General features: G+C 35.7%; 1 protein-coding gene across 1 annotated transcript in view; it reads left to right on the top strand.

The window, feature by feature from the left end:
- The window catches only part of LOC149815086 (FAD/NAD(P)-binding oxidoreductase), a 98,196-nt gene that overhangs the window by 57,103 nt on the left and 13,559 nt on the right, over nucleotides 1-27,534 (top strand). Inside the window, exons 4-9 of the mRNA XM_089988937.1 lie at nucleotides 16,054-16,113; nucleotides 16,297-16,347; nucleotides 16,828-16,882; nucleotides 17,357-17,427; nucleotides 17,509-17,560; nucleotides 18,085-18,162. Of these exons, the coding sequence (XP_089845063.1) occupies nucleotides 16,054-16,113; nucleotides 16,297-16,347; nucleotides 16,828-16,882; nucleotides 17,357-17,427; nucleotides 17,509-17,560; nucleotides 18,085-18,162 (367 nt within the window). The remainder of the gene's footprint in view (nucleotides 1-16,053; nucleotides 16,114-16,296; nucleotides 16,348-16,827; nucleotides 16,883-17,356; nucleotides 17,428-17,508; nucleotides 17,561-18,084; nucleotides 18,163-27,534) is intronic.

A 27,534-nucleotide genomic window follows, 5' to 3' on the forward strand; every position in this document is an offset into this window, starting at 1 on the left:
ACAGAAGAAATTGAGGCTTCGTATGTCAGATCAGAAGACCAAGTGGCAGACATCTTCACCAAAGGATTGGTTAGTCATCAATTTTGGTTACTTAAGGGCAAGTTGAGCATGATTGAAGATCATCCTCAACTTGAGGGAGGCTGTTAAATATGTATATGTAAATGGATATATTTCATGTACTGTATTGTACCACTGTACTGTATTGTACCACTGTACTGTATTGTACCACTTGTACAACATACTGTACTGTATTGTACCACTTGTACAACATATAAATATCAATGGAAAGGGGAGAAGATCCTATTGCCGCCCAACATTTTTTTTTTCTCTCTTCCCTCTTACCTCTCTCTCTATCTCTTGCTACGATAGTAAGGTGACTCCCACATCTGATTTCTCACACATATAACACAATTATAAAGTTCATAAGTATAAAGTTAATAATCATAACACAATGATAAAGTCTATCACCAAATTGATACCCAAAAAATCAAATTTCAAACATCCACAATTCATCTACTTTTGCAAAATATGATATCTCAAGTCAAGAGTTAAATCTCAAATAGAGATGAAGTGCTATTATTTGGAACTTCATTTGAATCAATTCTTGAGTTGGAAGTAAAAATTAATGGCTGAATTGGAGTACTAATGGTTGCATTTTCCCTTGCATCTTCATCTTTAACTCCATCACCACCTTCATCATCAATAAGATTAGCTTCTTCAATGTTTTCAACTTTTATCTCCAAGTCCCTTAAGAAATCCTTCATTCAATAAAATATGACACATTCTTAAGCATGCAATAGAGAAAGACAAAAATTTAAATTGAAAGAATTTTAATCAAGTTAAAATATCAAACAAACTTTTACGATTTTACCTTATCTCTATCTAAAACTCCTTGCATGACCCATTCATCCATTGGTGTTTGCAAGTATATATTGTCCAAAGAAATTGGGTCAAGACGTGTTCTCTTTAATTGCTTTTCTCTCAGACGTAAATTATAATGGACAAACACTAAGTCATTAAGTTTCTTTTGAGCCAATCTATTCCTTCTCTTAATGTGAATTTGGTCAAAGGTACTCCAATTTCGTTCACATCCAAATGAAGAACATGTGTGACTAAGTATACGAATAGCAATTTTTTGGAGATCGGAGGCACATATTTCATGCATTTTCCACCACATTACTGCATAAAGCCAAAACAAATAAAAATGTAAAGTTGATTAAAGAAATATCCTTTTGCACAATACAATACATAGTGTTAAAGATCTATCACCTGACTTGTATTCATCTCTAGTCATAACAATTATAGAAGTATCAAAATCTGCACTTGCGTCTTCAAATAACTCAAGTTGCTTACATGCTCTTATTCTAGCTGAAATATTTGGCTCCAACTTCTTAATACATTTAATTAAACCACGTCTTACTTCAGGGTGCTTTGTGAATTGCATGAAATAGTGCAAATAGTCAAATACATTAAAATGATAATTGATAAAAGAATTCATATTCAAAATTTAAAATAATTAATAAAAGATATAAACAAATACATACCTTAGAAAATTGTGGACTATAGTGGTATTTGGGATTGAGATAGTATGATGTTGTATGAAGAGGGTGATGAAGTTGATTTTTCCAATGATTGTCAATTATTTTTCAATAAGGTTTGTACTTTTTCTCCTCATTGTCATGAATTTCTTTTATAGCCTCTTTGGCTCTATCTATAGCTTCATAAAGATAACCCATTGTAGGATTTTCTTCTCCATCGACCATTCTCAAAACTTTGACTAGAGGTTCTACAGTTTTAACAGTTGATTCTACGACTCTCCAAAAATTACTATTCAATATAATATCCTCCGTGTCTTTCCCCTTAGTATATGATGAATATTTTGAATTGTTTCATTCATCTGATACCATCATTTTTCTAAGACCACTTTGATGTTCTAGCAAAGATTGAAGCATGATAAAATTAGTGATAAATCTTGTAGTAACCGGTCTTAGAATTTCTTATTGGAAAATTGAGTCCTCATTAGGTTCAAAACAAAAGTATGATTGTAAATGAACTTCGTGATCCTTTTTCCACACATCCAACTATACTTTTTATCTTAGACAAATCTTCAAGCATGAGATCTATGCAATGAGCTGCACAAGGAGTCCAAAATATGGTTTTTCTCCTATCCTCCAACATCTTTCCAGCTGCTTGATAGTTGACTGCATTATCTGTGATTATCTGCCATTTTTCAATTTCAAAAAATTATTAACATACTAGACAAATTATAAATATCAATGTTCAATAGAAAATTACAAAAGAACAAAATGATATACCTGAACAACATTCTCTGCACCTACTGTTTCCACCACTTCATCAAATAATTTTAATAAATTTTCTCGATTCTTCACGATACTTGTTGCATCAACTGATTTCAAGAAGTAAATGCCCCTTGGACAATGAACCAAAAAATTTATCAATGTCCTTTATGTTGCATCTTTCCAACCATCTGACATAATAGAACAACCCATTTCAGCCCAAGACTCCTTGTATTATTTGAAATAATCATCAATTTTTTAAATTTCTTCTTGTAATAATCTTCCAGAAATCTCAGATGAAGAAGGCAGCTTCAATCCCATTCCTACTAAGGAGCAAACTTCAATCATCTTCGTAAAGTAAGGAGAATTGGCTGCGTTGAAAGGAATGGCTGAATGATAAAAAAATCTCGCAATAGCTGAACATAACCTATCTCTAGCTTTTCTATCCAAAGATGCTTTTATTCTAAGTTGTTTTATTGATGGAGACCCTGCCTTCACTTGAACAAAAGCATCACGATTATGATGTTGGGCATCATTCATCAATTTTTTTGCTTTTATATATCTTTTCTCAGTAGACTCATCACTTTCATCGGACAAGTCCATATCATTATCATTTACTTCAACAAAGGAACCAATCTCATTTGCAATATTTTTCTTATATAATTTGTGTTCCTTAAATGACTCTAAATTCTTCCGATTTTTTTTTCTTGCAGATTCTTCGACTTTGTTGCATGGTTCCACCTCTCCTTTAATACCATCAAGATGATACTCAAGTCTATTAATGACACCAATCATCTTTTTTGTACACTAAGTATATTGTACCCTCTTTTTTTTTCTTATCAAGAGGTAACCCAAAATCCCACACAGGGTCCTTTCCTTTAGTGAATGTTGTTGGAGTCCTTGAAGATCCTTCTTGTGACATTTCTTTGATGATTTGATAAATCTATAACTGTTAAAAATTAAAATTTGAAGTTAAAAACATATAAAAGTTAAATTTGAAAAGTTAAAAACATAGATACAATGTACGGTTAGTAGATTATGCACAAAGTAATGATTGAAAGAACTAAAAAAATAAATTCCCTTTGTTGGAGATGACTCAAGTCGTCGAAAAGTAGACAGGTAGGGAATCAATGGATTATAATATGTTTTAAGTCACTTCTTCCCACTTTTGGTGATGGGAGTCCCTTGGCCACTAACCCTATGCACATACCACCAATCGCTCGAGTTTTATGAACATGTCAGGCATAACTTTTCTTTTTCCTTGAATAGAAGGGAAAAACAATGTTGTTAAAATCGGTTTACTAGGTGACTCAGTTTCTTTAAAAAACCAAAGAATCAAATAAAATAGAATTGAAAGATTTCGTATTCTAAATTTCAGAAAAAAACAAAAAAACAAAATCTGATCTATTTTTAACTGATTCTACTTTAAAATTTAATGTTTAAATCGACCAATTTTGAACAAAAAATTGTCGATTTTGGAGGGGGGTTGAATCTACCCCTATTTCGAATCAGCTAAGGGTCGATTTGATCTGAATTGGCCGATTAAGACCTATTTTGACAAATTGTTCTCCCTCGGTTTAAAACCCAAACTATGGTTCGCTTACTAGGAATGCACTCAGCCTTGCCTTCGTATCTACATGCATGGAAGTTCCTACCTTTTCATTTGGACATGATGCTTTCATCAAAATCTAAATCAGCCTTGCCTCTCTTCTTGCCGAAGACAACTCAAGTCGTCGAAAAACCCTTTGTTGGAGCCGTTGTTCACGCCAGAAACACACAAGGATGTCGCTATTCACGCCAAAAAATCTCGCTTGAAAATCTCGCGACGCTGGAAAGAAACACAAAAGGGAAAAAATGAAAAAGCATACCTCGTGGCATCGAAAAATCTCGTCGACGCCACTGTTCTTGCTGGAGAAGACGTGTCGGAGCTACTGATCACGCCAGATGGTCGGAGCTGCGACGACGCCTTACTGTTCACCGTCGAAAAAATGGAAATACAAAACGCAAAAAAAAAGCACGATGTACCTTCGTCGGAGTTACTGTTCACGCCGAAAACTCCTTGCCGACGTCGCTGTTCACGCCGGAGTTCTCGTCGGATGGCCGGAGCTGCAGTCGCACCACACCTTCTCCTTCTCTTCCGTCGAGGCTTGAACAGTGAAGACCCTAAAGGGTTTTCGTTAAAAGGTAAAACAATAAATTTTCAAACATGCCATTATCACGAACCGTCCGATTGTTTGTGACTCGTGACTCGGTTCGAGTCTCGCGAGTCCAAGTGATCAAGCGCTCGAGTTTTGTCAAGCCGAAAGTGCCCAGAACTCGCCCGAGTCCAATATGACTTGTGACTCGGCCGAGTCAGGTCGAGTCGCAGCCGAGTCTTCGCAAACCGAGTTTACCTTGTCGGGTTGACTCACTGGAGGTCCGAGCCGAGTCATCGAGTTGTCTCGGCGAGTTTTAAAACCTTTCGTCAAAGTTAGTGTGGCTCCGATAATTACTGGAGGACTTGAGAATCCACGTCAAAGAACCATCCAAATTATGTTGTGATAACAAGAGCGTTGTGTATATTGCAAGCAACCATACGTTCCATGAGAGAACAAAACACATTGAAATGGATTGTCACTGTGTCCGTGAAGAATTTTTGCGAAAGACTATCACATTGCCCTATGTTCCATCAGAGTATCAACTAGCGGATTTCTTCACCAAAGCTCTTTCGTCACCTAGATTTCACTTTCTACTTGGCAAACTCTCAGTTGTTCCACCGTGAGTTTGAGGGGGGGTGTTAAACAACAACAACAACTGCGCCTTCATCCCAAAACAATTGAGGTCGGTGATATGAACCAAAAAAGAAAATCATTCTGGGTCTTCCACATGAATCCTTCTCCTTCAATCATTTCTATCCAATGCCATGTCCTCGGTGAGGTTCAAAGCATTCATATCCTTTCCTATCATCTCCATCCATATCTTCCTAGGCCTACCTCAACCTCTTTTAACTAATATATTTTCCCATTTCTCCATCCTTCTAACTGGAGCATCATTAGGCCTTCGCCGAATATGTCCAAACCACCGTAAACAATTCTCTTTCATCTTATTTTCAATGGGTGCAACGCCTACCTTCTTACGTATTTCCTCGTTTCGAATCTTATCTTTTATTGTTTAAAATATAGTTAATATATATATAGCTATGTAAACCGAAATACCCATTAGGGGTATTTCGGTCTTTTCACCAAATAGGCGTCAACCCCTAATGGGCTGACATTTTATATTTTGTCTTTTGTACTTTTTTTCTTTTTTTTTACTTTTCTTTTTTTTATGCAAAAGGGGCAACTCATATGACTGTTGGAGCCATAGTGACACGTTTTAAACGACAATTTCTCGTTTTTCAAAAACTTGCGAGAAATTATTTTTTTTTATAAATCTCGCATTTTTTCAACAAATTCTTGGCAATAAAAAAATAAATTAAAAAATATGAAAATTATTTTTTATAAGAAAATATTAATAAAAATTATTTAAAAATAAAAATACACATTTTTTTGTGATAAATAGCTGTTTAAAACATAAATATCGTGTTTAAATTGCAGTATTTATGTTTTTTCATAAATCTTGCGAGAAATTGCCATTTTAAACTTTTAGGCAATTTCTCGCAATATTATCGCGAGATTTGCATAAATCTCACGATATTTGTCACTATGGTTGGAGCTGCCCCAACAGTCACATGTTCAGCCCCTTGTTCCCCCATTGTATTATAAATAGCCCCAATGGGCCATATATATTTTACAACTCTTTTGAGTGCCTTTTATGCAATAACAATTTGTTAAGACCCTTGTGTGGGTGGTTTTGTTGATTCAAATCAAGTGTTCTACTTGATTGAAAGTGTGTTCTTGTATGTGTATTGGATTCAATCCACTTCATTTCAGTAGACCAAGATAATTTTCGAAATCTTTTGATACAAATTCTCCCCTGGAATCAGTTCTAAAGATTTAAATATTGGTTTTAAATTAATTCTTTATATAGCAATGAAATTTTTTAAAACAATCAAATACTTTCTGAGTTTTGTTTAAGAAAAAATATCTAAGAGTATCTACTATAGTCATCTACGAATACAACATAATAGGATACACTTCCTTTGGATACAATTGGAGCCGGTCCCCATACATCCGAATACACTAACTCAAATGGATTTTTAGATATAAAATGTCTTATTCCAAAGGGCAACGACTTCATTTTATCAAGGATGCAATCTTCACAAGTAAAATTTCTTTCTTTATAATTTGTAAGAAATGGAAATAAGTGTAATTTGGACACGCTAGGATGTCTTAGTCTTTTGTGCCAATTTTCTATATCTTTCTTTTCTATAAAATTACAAAAAGTTTGTTTTGATAACTCAAGATTGTCCATTACATAGAGATCTCCTCTTCTATGGCCTCATCCAATCGGCTTCTCGGATTGAAGATCCTGTATTAAAAAATCATTAGATGAAAATTGTACTTTGCATTCATGATCCGTAATTTGAGAAACAGATAAGAGATTTAAATTTAATTTTGGTAATACTCTAATATTAGGCATGTGAAAATTTGATCATTTTTTAAAAATTTCATAACTTTTGATTTTTAAAGTCATTCCATCAACATTTGAAACATAAGAATTATTTGAGTTAGTATGGCATTCAGATAATATGGATTCATTTTGAGTCATATAAAAAGACACACCGGAATCAAGGATCCAAGAAATCTTACTAAGGTCACCACTTGTAGATACGACCGCTCCCGAAAAAGAAGAAGCTTGAGCTTTGAACATTGGTTGGAGCTTTTGGAGTTATCTACATCATTTCTTTCAACCGAAGTGATTCTTTTGTCATCTCTATGATCATCTTTCTTTCTTTTAGGACAAAAGGGCTTGATGTGTCCCGGTTCATAACAATGATAGCATATAATTTTGCCACCCTTTTTGTATTCATGATCTCCTCTTTTGTCACTTTTTTCATAGTTATAGAAAATTTCTTCCATTCACATTTTTTACTAAATTAGGAGGTTTATAGCTTCTAGTGTTATTATCGGGCTTTGACATAGCAAGCACGGATTCTTCTTCCTTTGAAACAGATGGTTTCTTCAATCTATTTTCTTTCATAGTTAACTCCTCAAGAGTTTCAACTATGGTTGGTACGCCTCCTCTATGAAGAAGAGCCGACTTGGTTCCTTCAAATTCGGGTTTAAGCCCATTAATAAATTGGTAGAAATGTTCCACTTTAATTTTATTTTCATGGAGTTCTACATCTGGAGGACAATGCTATTTTGGCTCAAGAAAAGTCCATTCATCCCAAAGGAGAGAGAGAGTGCATTGTAGTATTCTTTAATGCTCATTTCTCCTTGAGTCATATTCCTCACTTTGTTTTGGACATTACATATATGAGCAATATATTTAAGACTATACATGTCTTTAAGATATTTTTATGCATCACTAGCGAAATCAAATTTCGCTAGACTAGAACACTTGTGGATATCCACACTATTTATGAGCCATCCAATAATCTTGGAATGTCCCATCTTTCATTCTTTCCATTTCCTTTCATACTCGAAAACGGCCTTAGACATTTCTTCTCCTTGGAGAGCAACTTATTTCCCATTCTTAATTTTTGTAAGAATGAGTTTGGGTTCCTTTTCGGTACCATCTAACAAACCCCATAGACCCTTCTCCCATATTTTGTGTTTTACCATGGATGCCCACATCACATAGTTTGTGTCGTTAAGTCGTACGGGAATGGAGATGATAACTTCCCTTTCATTCTCTATTTCTTTACAATAATGAGGATGAAAGAAGAGAGAGAGAAAGAGCAACAATACAAGATGTGGGAGATGATGCGCTTCCCGATGCAACGATCCACGATTTGTTGTCTTGCCGAGCTCACGATCCTTTGATGCTATTGTTAAATTATATACCTAATCATTCAATGTAATATATATATTTTATATATATAAGGTAATACATATACATATATTAATATATATGTATATGTATCTACTTATTATATATATAAAATATATATTTCTATTTGTTTAGCCGTAGGGGTAGATTAGTCTTTTCCTCTATTTTACGCACATTCACTTTATGAATGTGATTGTAATTTATTTTAGTTTTCTTTTTCTTTTATTTTTTATTTTCTTTTTGTAAAGTACCAAAAGGTACCTTGGGGGGCCCACTAACATAGACGTTGGGCCCTCTCCAACGGTCACATTTGTGACCGTTGGAGGGGCTCCAACGTCTATGAGTGGAGCCCCTCCAAGGCCCCTCTTGTGTTGTTATAAATAGGGGTTTCACCCCTTTGTATTTTTCATGGCTTTGAGTCAAAGCCCAAGTGCTCAATAAATCGATTCCATTGTTTTTATGCCTTTGTGCATTTGTGAGTTATTTGTGAGTTGTGCCTTTGTGCACAAGTGTTCTAAAGTGTTCTTATTGTGCATTCGTGGTGGGTCTATTATCAAGAATATTAAGGTCTTGATATTAGTATCTTATTGGAGATACTTTCACATGGTATCAGAGCCTCGTTGAAAGGAGGATCGTGCATCCCGCCACTTGTGAAGTACCTCGAAAAACGTGCCCTCAAGCTAGTGAAGTTTTGGAGTAAATCATTTGCTTCGGGCAATATTTTAGAAGCAACTTTTGTCAAGAAAAGTTTGAAAATCCGTTAAGGTACGCATTATTTTCTATTTTTTCTTCTCTCTAATGGGTGAAAAAGACTCCCACTTCTCCCTTGCGTTTAAACTTAGTGGTTCGAATTACCATGTTTGGGCCGGCAATATAGAAGCCCATATCAAAGGGAAAGGCCTTTGGGGCTACGTTCAAGGTTCCATATCGGAACCCGAACCTAAACTTTCTATTATAGAGAAAGGGGAGATTAAGATTCTTGAAGGTGAAGATAGACAAAAGGCCTTAGAAGAATATTCCAAAAAGCATGATGAGTGGGAAATGAAGAACTTCAAAATATTGTCTTGGATTTTTTCATCTGTTGAAACCAAGATCAATGCCAACATCATTAAATTTAAAAGGGCCTCCGAAGCTTGGTTGTACCTTGAAAAAATGTATACTTCAAGGGACTTGTCTCACAAATACTATCTCCAAAAGAAAGCCTTGACTCTTCAACAAAACGATTTATCCATTCGGGAATATTTTGCCGAATTATCATCTATTTGGGACGAGCTTGCCATACTCGAACCAAAATGGAGCGGAGAAGCTATTGAATTAAGGCACAAACAACTAGAGGAAGATCGATTTTTCAACTTCTTAAATGGTTTTAGACCCGAATTTGAGCAAATTCGGTCCTCTCTTCTATCCGCCTTCACATCTCCCTCTATTGAAGATGTCATCACCAAGCTAAGTGGTGAGGAAACACGTATGGGGATCAGTAAGAATAACCCAAGCATCCTTGCTACACCTTCTCAAAGTGATTATGAAGTGGTTAATGTTGTGTCAAGACCCGGAAATAATTTGAAGACCTACAAACCGCCTCATTTCAAAAATCAAGGGCAAAATGATCGATATGGCAAGAGAGATTATAGCAAATTAACTTGCCATTTTTGTAAAGAACCGGGGCATATCAAACCCAATTGTCCCAAATGGAAGAAATTCCTTGCCGCGGCTTTAGCATCCCAATCGGAGGAACGGCCTTCGACATCAAATGAACCTCTTTCGCTTCATCAAATTATGGATGCTCTTCAACATCTTCTCAAAGGGGGCATTTCTGGAGCCGCTATGTCATCCTCTTCCTCTCTCGGTAAGACATCTTGGCTACTTGATTCCGGTGCTTCGTTTCATATGACTCCAAGCCATTGTTTTCTTTCTGATTATTCTAAAAATTGTCTTCCATCTTTTGTCTCAACGGCGGATGGAACGCCTCTTGAAATTAAAGGAATAGGCAATTTTGAAAAACAAGACTTCTTTATCTCAAAAATTCGTCTTATACCAAAACTAAACTTAAATCTACTTTCCGTTTCTCAACTCTCGGACTATGGTTGCGATATAAAATTCTCTTTTGATAAATGTTGGATACAGGATCGCCAGTCCGGGAAGTTGATTGGGGAAGGCTCTAGGAGAGGAGACCTCTACTATGTTGATTTTCTTAAAATTCCCAAGAATCAATTTTGTAATGTTGCTCAAAACAAAGATATTCATGTATGGCATAAGAGATTGGGTCATCTCAATATTGTTAAAATCTCTTATTTGTCTTTTATTAAACATCTTTGTAATAAAATTTTTGTTTGTAATGAATGTATTCTTGGAAAAATGAGAAGTCTTCATTTTCCTCAAAGATCCATGTTTACAACAAAACCTTTTGAAATCGTTCACTCCGATGTATGGGGTCCGGCTCCGGTGATATCTAAGGGAGGTTTCTCTTACTATGTTATCTTTGTGGACGACTTCACTAGGTTTAGTTGGATATATTTTCTTAAACATAAACATGAAGTTTTTTCAACTTTTAAAACATTTCATATGATGGTTTTAAATCAATTCAATGGAAATTTAAAAATTCTTAGAACCGATTCGGGTGGTGAATACCTTTCCAATGAATTCAAAAGCTATCTTGAAAATTATGGAATTCTCCATCAAAAGTCTTGTCCTAAAACCCCCCAACAAAATGGGTTGGCTGAACGAAAACATAGGCATATTATTGAAACCACACGAACTTTGCTCATTTCTCAAAATATTCTGAAAAAACTTTGGGTGGAGGCCGCCCTTACTTCTGTCTATCTCATAAATAGACTTCCATCTAAAAACTTGAACAAGATTTCCCCATTTGAAAAATTATACGAAAAGGAACCTGATTATAGCAGGTTAAGGGTTTTTGGATGTAAATGTTTTGTCCTTACTGATAAAAATGACAAACTTTCTCCTAAGGCCATTCTTTGTGCCTTTCTTGGTTATTCTGAAACTCATAAAGGCTTTCGCTGTTATGATATTAAAAGTGATAAACTATATGTTTCCAGAAATGTAAGCTTCTTGGAAAATATTAGTGGTTTCGAAAAACTTGAAACTAATGACGAGAATATAGACTATTCCTTTCTGTTTAATTTATTAACTGAAGATGATGATACTAGTGATGATGAAACAAATCAAAATGACTTGAATAATAATGAAACTCACTCTGATTCCTCAACACTTCATCAACACATCAATGAAGAACCACATAGAGACCCTATAACCTACTCTCATAGAGATAGGAATACTTTTAGAAGTGCCCTTGAAAGATATGATAGTGAGTACCCCTTCGAGTGAAGGAAATCTTCGTAGGACCGAAAGATCAAGAAGACCCCCTTCTAGGTTCATCTCATATGAGTCCTTCTCATCAAAATATAGAGCTTGTCTAAGCGCCATTCACTCTTACATAGAACCTAGGGATTTCGAGGAAGCACGAAAATGTCCGGAATGGATAGTCGCTATGAATAATGAACTTGAAGCCCTAAAGAAAGCAAAGACATGGGAGTTTCAAGACCTCCCTAAAGACAAGAAAGCAATAGGGTGTAGATGGGTGTTTAAAGTCAAAACTAAGAGTGATGGGTCCCTTGAGAGATATAAGGCCCGCTTAGTTGCAAAAGGATATGGTCAAAAATATGGGATTGATTATGAGGAGACTTTTGCCCCGGTTGCTCGGATGGTCACCGTCCGATGTCTTATAACCGTTGCCTCTATCAATAAATGAAACATCTATCAGATGGATGTTAAGAATGCGTTTTTAAACGGAGATCTAAACGAAGAAGTATATATGGATGCTCCTCCTGGAATGGAGTCTCCTAAAGGAAAAGTGTTTCGTCTTCGGAAAGCACTTTATAGTTTAAAACAAGCTCCCAAGGCTTGGTATGATAGGTTTAACTCCGTAATGTTAGAAAATGGTTTTTCATCCTACTTTACTGATACTGCTTTATTTGTTAGAAAATCTAATGTAGGGATTGTTATTCTGCTACTTTATATGGATGACATGCTTATAACGGGGAGCGATTCTAAAGGGATTAAAAGAATAAAATCCATTTTAAATGATAAGTTTGAAATGTCTGACTTAGGCTTCTTAACTTATTTTTTGGGTATTGAGGTAGCATACTCTCATAGAGGATATTTTTTGTCTCAAACTAAGCTTGCATCTGAGATTATTGACAGGTCAGGTATTACAGATGATAAAATTTGTGATACTCCTGCTATAGTAGGAGCTAAAATGAAGATTGATGATGGTGTTCCTCTCCCCGATCCTACTCCCTACAGGCAACTAGTAGGATCGTTGATGTACCTAAGTATCACCAGACCAGATATCTCACATGCGGTGCATACGGCAAGTCAATTTCAGCATGCACCAACTTCTGTTCACATGAGTGCTATCTTACGTGTCGTAAGATACCTAAAGCACACTAGTAATAAGAGAGTTTTTCTGTCTTCCTCTTCTGAGTTAAGATTGATTGCTTATACTGACTCTGATTGGGGAGGTGACCCAAATAACCGTCACTCCACCACTGGTTTTTGTGTATTCTTAGGAGATTCATTAATCTCATGGAGATGCAAGAAGCAGCAAAAGGTGTCTCTATCATCAACTGAAGCGGAATATCGTGCCATGGCGACTACTACCATGGAAATTGTTTGGATTCATCAGTTGTTGGAAGACATGGGGATCACTATTGAAGGGCCTACCAAGCTTTGCTGTGACAATAAAAGCGATTTATATTGCTAAAAATCACACTTTTCATGAGCGGACCAAACACATAGAGATGGATTGTCACTACGTTCGGGAGGCGTACCTCAAAGGGATCATTGACCTTCCATATGTCACGTCCGAATATCAATTGGCGGATTTCTTCACTAAAGCCTTGTGTGCTCCGCGTTTCAAGTTTCTTCTTAGCAAACTCTCGGTCATCCTGCCCTAAGTTTGAGGGGGGGTGTTAAATTATATACCTAATCATTCAATGTAATATATATATTATATATATAAGGTAATACATATACATATATTAATATATATGTATATGTATCTACTTATTATATATATATAAAATATATATTTCTATTTGTTTAGCCGTAGGGGTAGATTAGTCTTTTCCTCTATTTTACGCACATTCACTTTATGAATGTGATTCTATGTCACATGGGTGCGGGTGCGGGTGCGGGGATTCGGCACTTCCAAAAAACCCGGGTGCGGGGGTGCGGCAGGGGCAAAAATGTCAATATATATATAGGGGGTCGGGGTTCCCCTCCCTTACGAAAAAAGATCAGCTGACCTGCTCGATTTTTTTTTAAAAAAGCAGCTGTCTGTCAGCAGCTGACAGACAACTGCTTTTAAAAAAAATCGAGCAGCTGTCAGAGCTGCTTTTTAAAAAAAAAAATCGAGCAGCTGACAGCCAGCTGACAGAGCTGCTGTCAGCCAGCTGATAGAGCTGCTTTTTAAAAAAAAAATCGAGCAGCTGACAGCTGCTGTCAGCCAGCTGCTGTCAACAGATGTTTTAAAAAAAAAATCGCAGCATAGGGCAAATTTAAAAAAAAAAAAAATCCAAAAAAAAAATGGACCTAAATGATCCTGGGTGCGGTCAACGCACCCAGGATCGGGTTGACCGCACCCGCGTCGAGTCGCGTCGACGCGGGTGCGGCACCCTGCTAGCCGAATCCCTGTGACATAGATGTGATTGTAATTTATTTTAGTTTTCTTTTTCTTTTCTTTTTTATTTTCTTTTTGTAAAGTACCAAAAGGTACCTTGGGGGGGCCACTAACATAGACGTTGGGCCCTCTCCAACGGTCACATTTGTGACCGTTGGAGGGGCTCCAACGTCTATGAGTGGAGCCCCTCCAAGGCCCCTCTTGTGTTGTTATAAATAGGGGTTTCACCCCTTTGTATTTTTCATGGCTTTGAGTTAAAGCCCAAGTGCTCAATAAATCGATTCCATTGTTTTTATGCCTTTGTGCATTTGTGAGTTGTGCCTTTGTGCACAAGTGTTCTAAAGTGTTCTTATTGTGCATTCGTGGTGGGTCTATTATCAAGAATATTAAGGTCTTGATATTAGTATCTTATTGGAGATCCTTTCACAGCTATGACGACCTTTCTCTTGAAACTTGTCGAAATAAGATTTTAAGAGTGCCAAATCTCTGATACCATGTAATGAAATGAATCCAATCCGATAAACATGCAAGAACACACTTAAATCAAGTAGAATACTTGATTGAATAGTCAAACCACCTACACAAGGGTCAAATAATCTTTGTTATTGCATAGAAGCACACTCAAAAGTGTGTATAATACAAGGGCCACAAAGGCCTTTTTATAATACAAGTGAGAGCTAAAGGGGGCAGCTCAATATGACTGTTGGGCTGCTCCCAACGGTCACAAATAGCGGTCACATTTGTGACCGTTTGGGGCAGCTCCAACAACTATATGGAGCTGTCCCATCATTCTAGAAAGAATGATAAAAATACAAAAATAAAAAGTAAAAAAGTAAAAGAATAAAAAAGGTCAGCCCCTAATGAGCTGGCGCCTATTACAGGAAAAGACTCCACAAGTATATGTGTGTGTATATATATACATATCTTAACAAATATAAAAAGAAAAATAAATAAATATGAGATCTTTTACAAAGCTGATATTCTCAATCTTCTGCAACCAATCCAGCTGATGCCTTTTCCAGCCTATTTCTCCTTTTCATAAAGATTTACCTGCGATTGAATTGTTCCATGTATCATAAGTAGATCTTGGCATTTGCCTTTGAATATTCTATTGTTTCTAATCTGCCACCAGGCCAAAAAGACCCAGCAGTTCCATAAGGAAGCCCATCTTTTGCCTTTCTCCCTAGCCCAAGGGGCAAGGAGAATGTGATGTATTGTTGTTATGTTCCATTGGTGGAGTTCCCAGTCTAACCAACTTTAATTCAGAAGGTAATTAGACGCTGGCAGGACCATCAAATGAGCCCACAATGAATTCTTCGAGATTTTAGAAAACTGCATTGGTATGCTGTCCGGCAAGGGGAGCCATGCCAAAGTAACTGCTGTAGGATTTGGTTGGGGACCCCAAATAGATTTACTTGGAAATGTGGAATTTGCTGGATTTGAGCGAAAAGTGTTTCTTCATGCATCTCCAAATTATCCTGCCTTTCACATTTTCCAATTCTTTTCGCTAGCAGATTGATGAGGTGGAGCCATTCATCAATTCCCCTTGATGAAAGGCTTCTTCTACAGGTTAAGTCCCAAATGCCCTCGTCTACGCAGCATTTAGCTACCAGAATCTCTTTGTTCCTGGTCAGCAGATAAAAGCTATTAAACTTTAATCTTAGGGAGCAGTCATCCTCCCAGGGGTTGGACTAGTAGTTGCACATCTCAACATTTCCAAGCTTACGGCTGATTCTGTCCCTGAAATCATTTAGTGATTTTCAGCAATTCCAATTACTAGAGCATTTGTTACCTTTAGTATTCCATTTCCCTTTCTACTTTGAATGCTTTCCTTTGGCCAATCTGATGTTTGATGGGGAGTGTGTATACGTGTGTGGGTGGCTATCTTTTTATTCATTCTTTAACTGTTTTGCATATTGTAAAAGCTAGGTTCATGGTTGTACTCTTATGTTATTTCAATGGGGAAATTGTTAGTCTCTCTGTGTTATGCAAATGAACTGTTTATGAACATTAAGAAGACAAATGATAAATGTGCAAATACTTATCAATAACAACTAGCAATTAAGTTCCTTGATTTGTTTCACTGGATGCAAGCTCTATTTATCGTCCTGATCATGTGCATTCTTTGCAAAATGATAGGTTTTGTTTTGATCCTAATGTCAAGTTGGGGCTTGATGTGGCTTCATGTATTCTTACAAGGTTTGTCCTTTGGCAGAAGTTTCATTTATTTCATATATATATATATATATATATATATATATATATATATATAGAGAGAGAGAGAGAGAGAGATGTTCAATGACTGGCAATCTATGCTTTGTACATTTCCATTTCCTTGGTTGTTTATGACCATTATGCAGAGCTGATAAATGCTGAACACAGGGCTCCGATTGGTAATGATGCTGAAGGAGGTGTCAAATATGTTATCCGTCCGTAAGTATTCAACCGAGAAATATACTGAATATGCTATAATATTTGTACCAGTAGCAGACATGGAGGTTTTCTCAATCTGGATGCACCTGAAAGGGAGGCACAGTGTTCCCATTTATGCATTAGCTAAAAGTGGCAACTAGAGAAGAAAGATCTGGAAGTGATGAAAATTAATGAAAACACAAGATAGAACCTATTATAATAATAACCCTACCTGCATAGCGTTATGACTTATGACTAAACTCTTTTTATCAACTGTTGATTTTGTGTTAAATCATATGCAGTTTGCATAATTTATTATTGTATTCCAATTAAGAATCTGTAGTTATGTTTTCATCTGTCTTAGTGGTATATCCCTTTCTTCTTGAACCAAATTCTACCAAAGCTGCATATGATATGATAAATTGCAAGTGGAAGAACAAATTTTCTTGTCATGAATGTATAAAAATTTTGTTTTTTTGACTCCTATATACCATATCTCAGGTACACTCCAATTTCGGATCCAGATGCTAAAGGATATTTTGATTTACTGGTGAAGGTATGTTATGCTGGTAAGGACCTTATTTTGATGATTTTTTAGCACATTGGTTTATGTTTGGGCTGGATATCCAACTGAACCTAAACCAGCTCTGAATCCGATTATGTCCAAGCCTCATCTGGCCCATTTACATCCCTAGCTTAGTTTCAAAGTTTATTTCACAGCAAACTAAAAAATGGAAAAAAGAGTTGCATTATAATTGATTATGGTCATGATAATATGCACCATAATCTTCATGGTGTGATGTTCTGTTTGTGTCAGTTGTGGCAACATCCCCGTGTGGCTACAAATCATTGAGAATCATCACTGTCAATGTGACAAACATCTACTTCAAATTTGTGTTTTAGATTAGGTTAATTTCTTGCAGTTTGCATAACTTTTCTGGGCCATCCACACAACAATAAAACTTTTGCAACAGTTTCCCAATACTTTTTGTTAAATCACTGGCTGAGTTGTCTTCCACAACTGATGCAGGTCTATCCAGAAGGAAAAATGAGCAAACATTTAGCTAGTTTGAAACCAGGAGACATTGTAGAAGTGAAGGGGTACACAGTATGCAATCTTTCATGTTTGATTAGGAAATTATACCATATTTGTTTTTATGGCTTGTCTTTTTTAATGTTCAGGCCAATTGAAAAGCTCCGCTACAGCCCTAACATGAAAAGGCATATTGGCATGGTAAGTTGTTTATCTATACATAACCAAACTTAAGGAAAATGAGAGCTAAAGAAGGCATATTTGACATTTTTAGAATCAGCAACATATGCATTTCTTGCTAGATACACAAATTCCAATTCATCTACTAGGTGCCATACTTGTAAAAGTCAAGTATCCAAAGCAAGACCATCATCACACAGATTCTTCTCCATTTAGGTTTTGTTTGGCTAGGCACTGACAATGACCTTAGTTTATTCTCAGTTGATCTTCCTAAGGTATGTGGACCTTGAGGCCTTTCTCTTTTATGAATTTCGTAGAAGCTTTAAAGATAAATTTCCATTTCTAGGCCTATTCATGATTGGGTAGTTATATTATTTGACTGTCATGAGTATCAATTATTATCTTCTTGACAATTTTGGAATTTTTCTTGAACACATATATTTGATCAAACTTGACATTTACATATTGCTTGGACTTTCTCTAGGTTTTAGATGTCTCATGGATATATTTCATATCTGATGAAGAAAGCTGTTTCATTGCCTTAGATTGCTGGTGGGACAGGCATCACTCCAATGCTACAAGTTATTGAAGCTATTCTAAAAAATCCTGCTGACAATACTCAGGTATGTTCTGCCCTTAATGTTTCAACTGGGATTTTTTTTTTTCCATTGCTTCTTAAACTTGCCTTCTCAGGAAAAATGAGCAGGATTCTAACTTATATTGATGTTTCTTTTGAGCTTTCAGCATATAAACTGTCTTATATTTCGAACTAGCGTAGTCCTGAGTTTTCTCAGCAGTGATAGGAAAAAAGGCTGTATGAACAATCGATCTTGACAAGAATTTGGAGTCTATCGCTTGTCTCGTACTTAAGCCATATTAAAGGAACTACATATAAATTAATTGTGGTAAGAATTACCGTAAACTACTTGTCCTCAGCATTGGCTTCACCTATGAGCTCCATATAGAGAACCTTTCTCCATGAACTGGAAAGAGGTCTATATGCACCAACTTCTAGCTTTTGTATTACTATCTCAAAAAACGTCTACAGTTTACTTTTAACTTGCTTCCCTGTGGGTTGAATGATGAATTTGACAAGTTGGATGGTAACCTTGTTCTAGAAAATATGTAAAGCCTGAGTAATTTTTTTTCATAATTAACTGTCTTGTCCTTTACTCGTGTTTCAAGTTATTTGGCTTATTTTGATTTTATTCGAGTGTACTTTCCTCCCTAAGGTAAAATTTCTCCACTCTTGTTAATTTGTAGTTTGACAACAAGGAAGCAACTGTCTTGTGAAAACGTAGTTGGATGCCTTGCTATTTTTAATCCTATTGATCACATGCTCATCATTTTGATTGGTCTTGGGTTTTCCACAGAAATTTGTTTTTTATTTTTATTTTTTAATAAGAACTAACAAAGGTTGCTTGGGTCTTTGTTGTAAAACATGATTGAGATATTCCTTCATCTTCAAGAAGTAATAAAATGTTTACTGATAATCCTAATCCACATCACAAGCTCATTTATCTTGCTATTGTTAAAATATAGCTATATATACTGTTATGTAATTGGCAAATCCCATCAAGGGCATTTTTGTCTTTTTACCCTTGTAATAGTGTCTGCCTACTAGGGACAGATTTATCTTTTTCTTTTATTAATTTTGTTATTTTATAATATTGTCTTTTTATTTAATGTAGGGGCTCTATGGTAAAAAGACCACAGAGTTGTTGGGATTGCTCCCAATTGACTCTTGGGAGCTCCCCAAGGCCATTCAATATCTATATATAGGGGGTGTTTACCTTGTTAAAATGTAAAATGTAACATATATAATAATAATATTATATTATATTTTTATTATATATATTTTTATTTTATTTTATTTCCTTTTTATTTTTTGTCTTATTATCTAGTTCATTGTGAACTAGATTTTATAATCTAGTCAAGTCCCAACTAGGACTTGACTAGAATATAGTCGTTGGACCTAGTCCAACGGCTATATTTAGAGCCGTTGGACTAGGTCCAACGACTCTTAAGGAGAGCTCTCCTTCATCTCTCTCCCGTTTGTATAAATAGGGGTGATCCCCCTCAATAATGTATCAATGCTTTTTAAGCATTTCTTGTGAAGAAATAAAGATTTATTATTTTAGTGTGTGTTTTCAATTTTACTCTTTTATGGGTTGTGTATGAGGTGTCTCCAATAGACACTCCTTGAAGATTTTTTGTGCTTTTGTGGAAGACCACCATTTCATTACATGGTATTAGAGCCTTGAAGACTTTTGGATCTTGAAGATTTCCACCTCATTTTTCGTGCCTACTTTGCAAAGAGTGATTTATTCTTTTATTCGTGACTCGAGACTTTTTTTTAATAAGAAAAGCATTTGGAGGAAGCTTGACTACAACATTTTGTGATTGTGCTCATTCTTCTCCTCTCTTATCTTTCTTTTTCTTTCTTTTTTCTTCTCTCATCTATTCTCTTTTTTTTTCTCACCTTTGTAAAAGATGACAATGATAAGATCACCATCATACCCATGAAATCAAACGACACTAACTGTGTGATGTGGGCTTCAATCATGAAGCACCACATTTGGGGAAAAGGGTTGTGGGGCATAGTGGATGGTTCTGATTTGGAACCAAAATTAATTCTCACAAAAATTGAGAACGACAAAGAAGTACCTCTCACGGAAGGAGAGAAAAATAAGGCGTTAGCAACCTATGAGAAAAAATTGAAACAGTGGAGGATCCCCCATTTGTATGAAAAAATGGAAAGAATAAGGCATTGGCAACAATCGTCTCTCTCCCATTTGTATAAATAGGGGTGATCCCCCTCAATAATGTATCAATGCTTTTTAAGTATTTCTTGTGAAGAAATAAAGATTTATTATTTTAGTGTGTTTTTCTAATTTTACCCTTTTATGGGTTGTGTATGAGGTGTCTCCAATAGACACTCCTTGAAGATTTCTCGTGCTTTTGTGAAGACCACCATTTCATTACATACCTCCCTTCAACTCAATGCTTTTCTTAAGCATTTGTTAAACAATAAAGAGATATTTTTTATGTTGGTGTTTTATTGATTGGCCCTTAGTGGCCATTGTATACACTTTTGTTCTTTTTATTGGCTTTGCCCTTTGTATTGTCCCTTAGTGGACCTGTATTTGTGCTTAAGCACATTGTATTTTGCATTTCCGTTTGTTTCATTTCATGGTATCAAAGCTTCTTGGGTTCTTAGACCTCAGAATGTGGTGCTTGTGGTGATTAAGGGAGCAAGTGTTCATGATTGGTGTAATCGTGTTCATCTTCCTACCTTTCTCTCTGAACTCTTTCAAGCTCAATGGGACTAACTATATGACGTAGTTAGACGCAATGGATAACCACTTCAAAGAGAAGAAGCTTTGGGGGTACATGATGGATACTACTCTCGAGCCTATACTTTAGCTCACCAAACTTGAAGGAAGCATAGAAAATGCCCTTGAAGGAGAAGATTGAACTTAAGCTATTTACAATCATCAAATGAAGGTAGAAGATTAGGACAACAACCATGCTAAAATCCTAGCATGGTTCATGAATAATGTTGATATTCAGATATGTGCCGACATTGCCAAATTTAAAAAAGCAAATGAAGCATGGTCCTTTATGAAGGGTATGTATACCTAAAAAGACCTTGCAAGACAGTATTTTTTGCAAGAGAATATTAGTACTAAACAAGGGGACATGAGTGTTTAGGACTACTTTAGTGCCTTGTCCCCTTTGTGGGATGGGTTGGCACTCATTGAACCCAAGTGGGTTGCTGCCACAGACCTAGAACTTAGGTGTGAGCAAATGAAAAAAGAATACTTTTTTCAATTTTTGCATGGTCTACGTGGCTACACCCAAAGTTTGAATAAGTTAGATCTTCCTTCTCTATAGATCTTCCGCTATGCCTCTTGAAGAGGCTCTTGCCGAAATATGCCAAGAAGAACCTCGTCTTGGAATGACTAAAGGAGTAAATGAAGTATTAACCGTGGCTAGACCCGATAACAATATGAAGCTATACAAGCCTCTATATTTTTGGGAGGCAAAACAATAATGGAGGATATACTGAAGGATCCAATAGAGGATCAAGAAAAATTATTTGTCATTATTGCAATAAATTGTGGCATATCAAACCAACATGCCCTAAACTCAAATACAAGGTGGCTTCCGTTGGAGAATCTACATCCAAGAAGGGTGAAGAGACACATGGAAGAGATCTTAAAGATACCATTAGTTAATCGACAGAGGCACTCCAACAATTTCTCAGGACATCGTCTTCTACTTCGGGTGTCGTTATTGCTTCATCATCTCCTTCAGGTATGTGCTCTTAGATTCTTGACTCGTGGGCTTCCTTTCACATGACTCCACATGAGAATGTTCTTTTCGATATATTCATTAACTCAAATTTACTATGTGTTTCAACCCTCGATGAAACATCTTTAAAAATAAAAAGTATTGAGACTTTAAATTCTAAAAGATTTCAAAAATTCTTTGTTTAAAAAATTAGAGTTCCTAAATTAAATTGAAATCTTTTCTCTGTTTCCCAAAATTTTCACCATAGATGCGAAATCTTCTTCTCATCTAAAGGTTACTCCGTGTAAGATGATCTTTACTCCATGAATTTTCTATTTATTCCATCCAAATCATTTTGTAATTATGTCCAAGATAAGGATATTGTTACTGAAAATAAAAGACATGGACATCCAAGCTTATCAAAGATGTATCTTTTCCACTTTGCAAAAAAAAATTGGAATAAAAAAAATATTGCTTGCAAAAATTGCATTCTTGAGAAAATGAAATCTATCCCCTTTTCAAATAGAACTTTTATTTCTAAAAAACTTTGAGTTGGTGAATTCGGATGTGGGGCCCATCCCCGATCATGTCTAAAGGTGGTTATTTGTATTATGTTACATTTATTGATGACTTCACTAGATATGTACCCATCCCCGATCATGTCTAAAGGTGGCTATTTGTATTATGTTACATTTATTGATGACTTCACTAGATATGTATAGCTCTACTTCCTTAATTTCAAATTGGATGTTTTCTCATTTTTTAAAGAATTTCACATGATTGTTAAAAATCAATTTCAAAGCAATATTTTTATATTTAGGTCCAATTCGGCTGGAGAATATATGTCAAAATATTTTTAAAATTATTTAAAATAAAATGGAATTTGTCATAAAAAAACCTTGCCCTAAAACCCCTTAACAAAATGGGTTGGCGAAAAAAACATAGGGATATCATAGAAACCGTTAGAACCCTACTTATCTCTAAAGATATTCCTAAAAAAATTTGGGCCGAAGTCATCTTGACTTTAACTTATTTGATAAATTGAATGCCTTCGTCATGTTTACAAAATATTTCTCCATTTGAAAAATTATTTAACATGACACCCAATTTTAAATGATTACATATTTTTAATTGCAAATGCTTTCGTCTTACTCATACAAATGATAAGTTATCTTCAAAAGCCATTGAATGTGTATTTTTTGGATATAGAGAAAATAAAAAAGGTTATAGGTGTTTTGATCTTCAAAACAACAAACTATATGTCTATAAGGATGTAACTTTCTTGGAAAATCAGAATGATTTTGATAAAAAAAGTAACAAAGAGGAAGTAGGCTATATCTTTTTGTTTGATCTTTTACCAAAGGAAATACACGATTCTTATGAACCAATTGATTGTAAGATAAATCATGATAAAATTTCTATTTATTTTGTAAATGGAAAAACTCAGAGAATACTCGGAAACGTGAGAGAGAGAGAAAGAAAGAACTTAGAAAACTTTGATTAGGTCTAATCTCCTTTAGTTTAAATAAAGATTAGCCAAGAGAGCAAATTTACATTAGAGTCCCTCATTATTTATAAATTACCAAAAACAACTTTAAGAATAAATAAACTTTACTTTAGAGTGGCCGACTTATCTTAACACTCCCCCTCAAGCTGGAGCATAGATATCAATCATGCTCAGCTTGCCACAACATTTTGAGAAACTGGGCCTGGCAAGAGGCTTTGTAAAAATATCTGCAACTTGATCTCTGTTAAATTGTATCTCTGTTTTTGTGTACATATATATATATATATATATATATATATATATATATATATATATATATATATATATATTTCCCAACATGTAACCCATAAGGGTATTTCAGTATTTTCCCCTTTTGTGCATATTCACATTAGTGAATATGATTGTACTTTATTTTTATTTTTTCCTTTCTTTTTCTTTTCCTTTTCTTTTCTTTTCTTCTTTTCCTTTTTTCTTGTTGACTTAAGTCAACCTTGGAGGGGGTCCAACACTAGACATTGGACCCCTCCAACGGTTAGATTTCTAACCGTTGGAGGGGCTCCAACGTCTAGTGGGAGCCCCTCCAAGGGTCCCTCTTGTGTATAAATGGGGGTGAACCCCCCTCATAATTGTATTCAATGCTTGGAGCATTGTTCTCCAATTGTTCAATAAGATTCTTTATATTTTTGCATTTGTGTTCTTCATTTGTACCTTGAGTACATTTTGTTCTAAGTGTTCTTGTGCCTTTGTGCACATATCCCTTTGTGGAGTTGGAGCTTGGTTTGTACACTATCTCCTTTTTGAGATATTTTCACATGGTATCAGAGCAAGGTTGGTGATAGAGGATCGTGGGATTCTTCATTTTTTGAGTGCCTCAAAAAACGTGCCTTCGGTATTTTGAAGATTGAAGTGGTGGATCTTGCTTCTCCAATATTTTAGAAGAATCTTATGTCAAGTAAAATTTGAAAAACCTTTTGTGGTACGTATTTGTTCTCTTCTCTCCTCTCTCTAATGGGTGAAAGAGTCGAATTTTTCACTTGGTTTTAAATTAAATGGCTCCAACTATCATGTTTAGGCTGGGAATATGGAGGCTCACATTAAAGGAAAAGGGCTTTGGGGATACGTCATAGGAACCATTCCCGAACCTAAGATCACCATTATGGAGAAAGGAGAAATCAAGGTTCTTGATGGTGAAGAGAGAGAAAAAGCCTTTGAAGAATACAACAAAAAGCATGAAGAATGGGAGATGAAGAACTACGAAATTCTTTCATGGTTCTTCTCTTCCGTTGAAACAAAAATAAATGCCAATATCTTGAAATTCAAGAAAGTGTTTCAAGTATGGGAGTATCTTGAAAGAATGTGTACTTCAAGAGACTTGTTCCATAAATATTATCTCCAAAAGAAGGTTTTAACTCTTCAACAAGGTGAAATGACCGTTAGAGAATACTTTGCCGAGTTATCCACGGTTTGGGATAAACTTGCTTTTCAAGAACCTAAATGGAGTGGAGAGGCAATTGAGTTAAGAGCCAAACAATTAGAAGATGATCACTTCTTCAACTTTTTAAATGAGCTTAGACCCGAATTCGAACAAACTAGGGCCTCTCTTTTGTCTTTGTTTTCCTCTCCTCCATTGGAAGATGTGCTTACCAAACTAAGTGGAGAAGAAACTAGATTGGGGATGAATAAAACCAATCAAAGTGTGTTAGCCGTTCCTTCGAAGGATGAGGATGAGGGTGCTTATGCCGTCTTAAGACCGGGGAATAATGTCAAAACATATAAACCCCCTCACTTCAACAAAGGTCAAGGAGAAAGAGAAAATGGTGGGCATTATGGAAGAGACTATAGCAAGATCATATGCCACTTTTGCAAAGAACCGGGACACATTAAACCGGTATGTCCTAAATGGAAAAAGATGGTGGCTATGTCTACAACTTTCCAACCAATCAAGGAGGAAGGACCTTCAACCTCCAACCATAGCACTTTATCTCTAAATCAAATCATGGAAGCTCTTCAACCTCTCCTCAAGGGATCCGTCTCCGGAGCCGCCATGACCACCTTCTCTCTTCCCGGTAAGACTCTTTGGCTCTTAGACTCGGGTGCATCCTTTCATATGACTCCAAATGTTTTTGCTCTTTCTAAATACACAAAGAATCTTTCCCCTTCTTTTGTTTCTACCGCGGATGGGGCTTCTCTTGAAATAAAATGAATTGGAGATTTTGAAAAACAAGGATTTTTTATTCCTAAAGTTAGATTTATCCCAAAATTGAATTTAAATTTGCTTTCCGTCTCTCAACTATTGGATCATGGGTGTGATATCAAGTTCTCATCAAATAAATGTTGGATACAGGATCGCCGGTCCGGGAAGTTGATTGGGGAAGGCTTTAGGAAGGGAGATCTATACTTCATGGAATTTCTTCAAATTCCAAAACAATCTTTTTGTAATATTGCCCAACATAAAGATATAAATGTTTGGCATAAACGCCTTGGGCATCCAAATATTGCCAAGCTCTCTCATTTACATTTTGCTAAAACTTTATGTAAAGACAATTTCAATTGTAATGATTGTATTCTTGGTAAAATAAGAAGCTTACCTTTTGGACAAAGAACTATGTTTTCATATAAGCCTTTTGAAATTGTGCATTCGGATGTATGGGGACCGGCACCCGTAGTGTCTAAAGGAGATTTTTCATATTATGTTATCTATGTTGATGACTTTTCAAGATATAGTTGGATTTACTTCCTCAAGCATAAACATGAGGTTTTTTCTACCTTTAAGGTTTTTCATATGATGATACAAAATCAATTCAATAGTAAATTGCAAATCTTTAGAACCGACTCCAAAGGAGAATACCTTTCAAATGAATTCAAAGCTACATTGAAAATAATGGAATCATTCATCAAAGGTCGTGCCCCAAAACACCTCAACAAAATAGACTAGCCAAACGAAAACATAGACATATAATAGAAACTACAAGGACCTTACTCATTTCTCAAAAAATTCTAAAAAGATTTTGGGCCGAAGCGGCTCTTGCATCGGTTTATCTCGCAAATCGACTTCCTTCGAAAAAATTGAATCAAATATCTCCTTTTGAAACCTTGTACAAAAAGGAACCCGACTACAATAGACTAAGAATTTTTTGTTGTAAATGTTTTGTCCTCACCGATAAGAATGATAAACTATCTCCAAAAGCTATCCCTTGTGCATTTTTGGGATATTCCGAAGCACAAAAAAGATTTAGGTGTTATGATATTAAAAATGACAAACTATATGTCTCAAGAAACGTAACCTTTTTTTAGAAAACATGAGTGGTTTTGAAGAACATAAAACTCATGAAGATAATGTCGACTACTCTTTTTTGTTTGAGTTATTATCTAGGAACGAAGACTTGTTTAGTGATGATGAATTAAATGAGGATGGGGACTTAAGTGAAAGTATTTCACAACCCATCCAACATGTAGAAGAAATAACAGTTGAACCAATTACCTATACACAGAGAGATAAAAGTACTTTTAGAAGTGCAATAGAGAAGTATAGTGACCTTAGTGAATCTTCCAACCACTCTCGAAGAACAGAAAGACCTAGGAAAAATCCTTCTAGATTTATATCCTATGAATCTTTCTCCCCAAAACATAGGGCATGTCTCAGTGACATTCACTCATATCAAGAGCCTAGGAACTTTGAAGAAGCTAATAAAATAATAGAATGGAGGGACACCATGGATAATGAACTTAGAGCCCTCAACAAAGCTAAAACTTGGATCTTTCAATATCTTCCAAAAGGAAAGAAATCAATAGGATGTAGATGGGTTTTTAAAGTCAAAACCAAGAGTGATGGCACTCTTGAAAGATATAAAGCCCGCCTTGTCGCAAAAGGATATAGCCAAGAATACGGAATTGATTACGAAGAAACCTTTGCTCCCGTTGCTCGGATGGTCACTGTAAGATGTTTGATCACCATTGCATCTATTAAAAAATGAAACATTTACCAAATGGATGTTAAAAATGCCTTTTTAAATAGAGATCTTAATGAAGAAGTTTACATGGATTCTCCTCCTGACATGGACGTACCAAAGGGAAAAGTCCTTCGTTTGCAAAAAACACCCTATGGTTTAAAACAAGCTCCTAAGGCTTGGTATGATCGATTTAATAAAGTTATGATTCAAGAAGGTTTTGCTTGGTGCTATACTGACACTGC

The sequence above is a fragment of the Nuphar pumila genome, chromosome 15, assembly GCF_984573655.1.
Source record: "Nuphar pumila chromosome 15, dmNupPumi1.hap1.1, whole genome shotgun sequence".
NCBI lineage: Eukaryota > Viridiplantae > Streptophyta > Magnoliopsida > Nymphaeales > Nymphaeaceae > Nuphar > Nuphar pumila.